Source organism: Marmota marmota, unplaced genomic scaffold (assembly GCF_001458135.2).
Source record: "Marmota marmota marmota unplaced genomic scaffold, marMar, whole genome shotgun sequence".
Classification (NCBI taxonomy): domain Eukaryota; kingdom Metazoa; phylum Chordata; class Mammalia; order Rodentia; family Sciuridae; genus Marmota; species Marmota marmota.
Window position 1 is genome coordinate 66,859,402 of NW_025999900.1, and position 6,590 is coordinate 66,865,991.

General features: G+C 43.7%; 1 protein-coding gene across 3 annotated transcripts in view; it reads right to left on the minus strand.

The window, feature by feature from the left end:
* The window catches only part of Cdc42bpb (CDC42 binding protein kinase beta), a 95,969-nt gene extending 89,379 nt beyond the window's left edge, over positions 1-6,590 (minus strand). The window contains exon 1 of one of the 3 annotated variants that reach the window (XM_015495970.2): positions 6,135-6,590. In XM_015495970.2, the coding sequence (XP_015351456.1) occupies positions 6,135-6,519 (385 nt within the window). In that variant the 5' untranslated portion in view covers positions 6,520-6,590. The remainder of the gene's footprint in view (positions 1-6,134) is intronic. The other 2 variants (XM_048799381.1, XM_048799380.1) reach the window with 2 other exon arrangements.

The following is a 6,590-nucleotide window of genomic DNA, read 5'->3' on the forward strand; positions in this document are numbered from 1 at the left end:
ATATATATATATATATATATATATATATATATATATGTATATGTATATATATATATATATACCTTTATTTTCTTTTTATTTATATGCAGTGCTGAGAACTGAACCTCACACATGCTAAGCAAGGGCTCTATACCACTGAGCTACAACCTCAGCCCTACCTTCACTTCTGAAGTTAAGATTACATGTGTCTTTTTAGGTGGATTTTAAATTCAAACATTCTACTGTGGATTCAGACCTGATTTTTTTCAAAGGCAACAGAATACGAAGCCACCACTGTAGAAGTTCTTGAAAAGGAGAGTGATAAAATGAAGAGCAGGGGGCTGGAGTTGTCGCTCAGTGGAAAAGCACTTGCCTAGCATATGGGAGGCATTGGGTTCAATCCTCAGCACCACATATAAATAAATAAAATAAAGATCCATCGACAACTAAAAAATAGTAAAAGAAAAAAAAAAAAAAGAGCAGGGTGGGATGCTGAGCTGGAAAGGCTTCTAGAACTTCCTGGGGAGAAGGATTCACTTAGGTTGAGGACTTAAGAGCCTCAGGTAGGCCATTGCTAATGGGAATAGAAAGAAAAGGCTAAAATCACTTGAGATCTAGGGCTGCTTCCTCAGAAGTAATTAGGAAAACGTTCAGGAACAGGTGTAACCACAGGAGAATAGGGACAGCGCAGACCACATGAGTTCTCAAAATTCCTGTTTTCCAATCCATGACTGAGGCCAGAAATCACTGCCTTAATAAAGTAAAGAATGACCTTAGAAGTTGTTTCACATGTTCTCTAAAAAGATTCCAATCAAAGGACAGAATCTGAATGAATAAGATTCAATTCAAATTTCTCTTTAAATTCCTCATGTATTCCTAAGAATAACAAAAAAATCCCAAAGTTTCCCACCATATAATCAATCTTTTTGGAAAAGTTTAATCTAAAAACAATTTTGTTGCCACAGTTGATTACCAATCAATAAAACTAACCAAATAAACCTAATTCCCCACACATCATCTAAAATCAAACTGGGGAGGATGACCAGACGACCTTTTACCTCATAGGCAGTATTAATGTTGTTTGCAAACCAAAAAAACAAACAAACAAAAAAACAGTTTTCTGGTAGATTTAAAAATCCAAATAAAGGCTTCAAAATACTATATGTGGCAATTTACTGCACAGGGTCTAAGTAAGTTCCCTGGGCTGGTCTAGAACTTGAGATCCTCCTGGTTTATTTAGCCTCCTGAGTTGCTGGAATTACAGATGTGAACCACCAGCCTGGCTACGTGTTTGTTTGTTTGTGTTTGCTTTTTAATTCTTTCCAAATTTCTTTCTTTTTCCTTTTTCTCCTTTTTGGTACAGGGGATTGAACCCAGAGGCATTTTAACACTGAGCTGCATCCCGGCCATTTTTATTTTTTATTTTGAGACAGAGTCTCACTAAATTGCCCAGGATGGCCTTGAACTTCCAAAACTCCTGAGTTGCTAGGATTACAAGCATGTGCCACAATGCCAAACTTTTTGATTACAAAAAGTGAAAACTGTTTTTGGTTTCATCCAACAAGTCTTTTTCTTTATCAGTCTTAACAAATACTTTCTGCCTCTTTACCAAGAAACACATTTAATCTTCTCCTAGTGGATTCAGTAGGGTTTGGAGTTAACAGTCCCACCCTCTTGCCTGCTGATCCCACATCACTGATGTCACAGCACGGACAGGAGACTTCAGGGCATCTGGCACAGACAGGAGGAAGGGCCAAGGCATGGGGCCAGAGAGGAGCTGCCTGCCAATCCTGTGGCACTTTGAGTTCTTTAACTCACACTGGAGTCCTCAGCCTGGAGAGTGATTCACTGCAGTGTGTACTCCTTCAGGCAGCCCACACAGTGGTGTCCTGAAGTAAGAACGATCCCTTCAACTCCAATTCTGTTTATTTAGAAATGTAACACAGACACTGCTATTCACCTTAAAGCCCAACTAGCCATGAAGATATCTGAAGAGAGAAAAAGACTGGCTTGTCAATTTTTAATGGTTTTAACTGTCCTATCTCAAGCCATGCAGTCAATATCAATATGCATTTCAAAAAGCTATTTATACAATCTAAATTATGTTAACCTAATTTTTATCATGAAACCCAACATTTCCCTATAATTTGGATCTTATCAAAAGACCTGTTTGGGCTGAGGTGTGTACTCAGTGGTAGAGCTCTTTGCCTAGCATGCAGAGGCCCTGAGTTCAATCCCTAGCTTGGGATTAGAGGGTGTCAAGCAATACTCACCCAGGACCCCATTTCCTAAATCTACTTTTTTTTTTTTTAAGTTTTATATATTTTTTCCCACTGCTAGGAATTGAACACAAGGGTGCTTTACCATTGAAATACATCCCCAGCCTTTTTCTCTTTTTTGAGATAGGGTCTTATTAAGTTGCTGAGGCTGGCCTTAAACTTGAGATCCTCCTGCCTTAGCCTCAGGAGTTGCCCAGATTACCGGAATGCACCAGCACACCCAGCTCCAGCTCCTAAATCTATTTTTTTTTTTTTAATATAACCTTGTTACAAGAAATTTTATCCAAAGAAACCATTAAGCTTAAAATGGACAATGAGATGCTTGGCACCACCAGTTAAGCCTTTCTCATTAAACCTGGTAGCCCCACCCACACATATGGAGGGCTGGGCATCTCCATACAGAGAGCTCCACACAGTCACATTCATGAAGAACTCAGAAGGTGCTGTCACATTCAAGATAAGAAAAACCACAAATGAGGAAATTAACCACAAGGCTGGCAACATCAGTTCTACTCATTAAGAGGAAGCACATGGCAAAGAAGAGGCCCAGGACTGGGCACTGGGAAGGCATGCTCCATGATGCATATCCACACCACTCAGGACTGCCTCCAAGTCTGAAGGCCACACAGGAGCCACAGCAAGGACCACTGTGATCTGTCCAGCGCCAAAAGGCTGGGATTTCAAACATCAGCTCCATCTAAATGTGACACCATTTATAATACTCAAGCTGTGAAAAAAACACTTAACACATGAAAAGACATATAACAAAGATGAAAGCACATTTGGTTGCTTATATTTGTTGCTATTTACTAGTGGAAATTTTAAAGTGTTTCATGTGCTTACTTCAAATGGAATCATTTACATTTAAAAAAATAGCTTAAAGAAAGACTCATGCAAAGCAGGGTGTTTCCAACTTTTAATTAAGGTCCAGAACTTCATAAAGGAAACCAATCAAGCCATAAACACAATCAAAGGAAAATTAAAGACAAAACTCTACAATGAAAGCTAGATGATTTGTCCCATGCAGCCACTGTGGCAATAAGAAAATAGGAGCCAGAATAATCTCTTTTTTATATAAAAATATATTTTTAGTTGTAGATGGACAGAATACCTTTATTTTATTTATTTTTATATAGTGGTGAGGATCGAACCCAGTGCCTCACACATGCCAGGCAAGTGTTCTACCACTGAGTTACAACTCCAGCCCCAGAATAATCTTCTTTTAAGACTTAAAAACTTACTGGATGTGGTGGCATATACCTTAATCCCAGAGGCTAGGGAGGCTAAGGCGGAGGATCACAAATTCAAGGCCAGCCATAGCAACTTCATGAGGCCCTATCTCAAAATATTTTTTTAAAAAGGTGATGGGGCGGGGAAATGCTGGGGATGTAGCTCAGTGGTTAGACACCCCTGGTTTCAATCCCTCGTCCCAAAAAGTAAAAAAATAAAACTTATTACTTACATTTTCCATATTACCTCAAAGATATCCTGATAAATCTTAAAATCTAGGCTGAATTGGCTGTTTTCATCCCTAAATTTTAAGAATTCTACGTAACTATCATTAGCTATCTGGCAGGATTTGAAAGGTGGAGAGAGCCTGACTCCGACTCCAGGAAATCCAGACTCAGGATAGCTTCCTAAGCAAAAGTCACTCCTTTGGAGTTAGGGTACCTAGCCATGCTCTACAAACAGTTTTATTAGAAAGGCCATTCTTTGTTTTCATAAAGAACAACCAGGCAGTTATAAGTACACCAATGACTGCCCACCTATCTTAACCAGTAATTCACCACTGTGGTGTTATACCAGTGTATACACAAATGTGTATAGTACTTCTAAAATATGTTAATATTCATTAAAATGTCACCTAATCGCCTATAATCCCAGAGGTTCCAGAGGCTGAGACAGGAGTTCAAAGCCAACCTGCAAAAGCGAGGTGCTAAGCAACTCAGTGAGATCCTGCCTTTAAATAAAATGTAAAATAGGGCTGGGATGTGGCTCAGTGGTCGAGTGCCCCTGATTTCAATCCCTGGTACCCCCCTCCATAATTAATTAATTAATTAATTAAATGTCACCTTATATTTAAGTCCATTCTGTCTGTTCTGTAATTTATTCTTAACCTTTTTTTAATAATGCTATTGTATTTTTTATACCTTTATTTTATCTGTTTATATTTATGTGATGCTGGGGATCTAACCTAGTGCCTCACGCATGCAAGACAAGAGCTCTACCACTGAACTACAGCCCTAGCCCCTATGCTTTGAAGTATAAAGCTTACTCTGTTAAACAGAGTTCTTTAAAAAATGTGATTTACTTGTGATTTTCAATTCCAGAATACAATTTTGAAAATATGTCTATGATATAGGTCACAGCTTCTGTTTACTTAGAAAGTTCAGATTATAAAATCTGACTTCTCTGCATGCTGAGAAATCCTCCAGTGAAGCCCAGAGTATCCTAGTGGTAAGAGTGCTCAGTCTCCAGGCCTCACCCAGGTTCCAGGTCAGAGGTCAGCTGGATCACACCTCACTACCTAAATCCACCTTCCTCTGCTTCCTCCCCTAAGTAGAGTTTTACCCACCTCTGTGCACTCAGCTGAGCCTGGCTGTGAAATCTCACAGATTTCAAGATCCAGTGCTAAGAAAGGAAAGGCAAACACAGTATTAAAGAGGCTATGGTTTTAAGACCTCACTTTCAAAGCAACTGTGAAGTAATTATCCAGTTGAAAATTATGTCACAGATAAAGGACCCCTGGAAAGCAGAACTCTGAACTGACAGATCCTCTATGTAACCAAGAATGGTGGCCCCATGCAACAAAGCACCAAAAGCTGTCCTGGGGCTCAGGCCTCCTCCTGCTATTCTCACAGGCATAGAGTAACATCTCACTGAAGAGCAATCAACAGAAACCCTCTACATACTGCAACTTAAATTGTACTTTGTAAACAAAATTCCAAATTCCAGTCACCACTGTGGCAGAGTGGAGGCCTCAGTGTGGAACACATTCATTTGTTTCCTCATGTAAATATTGGCTTTATCAGCAGTCCCAAAGATTAGAAATTACTGGTTCAAACTGCACAGTCCCAGTAGCCTGATGACACAAAGGACACAAGGGTAAAATTTTCACAGGGTTTGGCCTGGACCAAAACCTTGCTTCCTCCTATTCAGTTGTAGTACATGAGAAATCTGAGGGTCTTGCAGGGATGAAGGTGTTCAGGAGATGATGCAGACGGGTTTCACCTTACATTTTTACCTGTCCGTGGATTCTAACCTTACTTAATGGCTTAACCAAATTTTTTGTCCTAATAAAGCATAATAAGTTAGCTAATTGATGATTACAGCATTAAAGATCTCTGAATGAACTAAAGACAACATGCAAAGATCAGGTAAACAGAAGTTTGTAAGTAACAGTCCCACCTACCCAAATATCACAAGGGTCTGGCACAATGAAGGATGGAAATAATTCACTTATTCTTTGCTGGCGTATTTAAAGCTTTTAACCTTAAAATTCCCTTGCGGTGCTACAGGAAAGTGGGTGTTCAGGATTTGGATACCAAGGGGATGTGAGCAAGCTGTCACTTGGGAGGGGCCATCTCCCGGGGGATGCTCGGGCGGGGCGTGGGGGACAGGCGCCGAGGTACAAAAGGCACAGGCTACTGCCCTCACATCCCGCAGAGCGCGGTCGCTGAGTGGGACCCGCGGGCGAGGTGCGGGGCGGGGGCGGGACGGATGTCCCGGGGAGCGCAGCAGGAAATGATCTCCAGACCCGGAGGGTGGGTCTCGGAAGCCGCCAGGGCGATGGCCCGGCGGGGTGGGGGTGGAGCGGAGATGTGGCCCGAAGCGCAGGGCGAGGGGACGCGGAGGGCTACGGGCCGAGTCACTCACCCCACTCGAGGAACTCGGCCACGTACTTGTCGCGGCGCAGCGCCGAGTGGCTGCACTCGGTGTAGAGGCACACGAGCACGTCGAGCAGCGTCTCCACGCTCAGGGCGCTCTCGTTGCGCCAGGGCCCGTCCAGGAGCAGCTGCTCCAGCTTCTTGAGCCGCACCTTGGCCGACATGGTTCCGCGCGGCCCGCTCCCCACACGCCGGCCTCGGCCGCCCGCGCGGCCGGACGTCAGGGCCAGCCCTTGGGGGGCCCGGCCGCGAGCCCCGGCAGCAGCGGCGCCCGGTCGCCGCCCCGTCCGCGTCGGTGCGCCCCGGCCTAGGCCGACATCTTGGGCTCCGTCCCGGCGGCGCGGAGTCTGGGGCGCCGGGCCCCACGGGTCCATGAGCCGGTCTCCTCCCCTCAGCCCGCCCGCCGTCCCCGCCCTCAGCGCCCGGCCGCGCCCTCCCGCGGGCC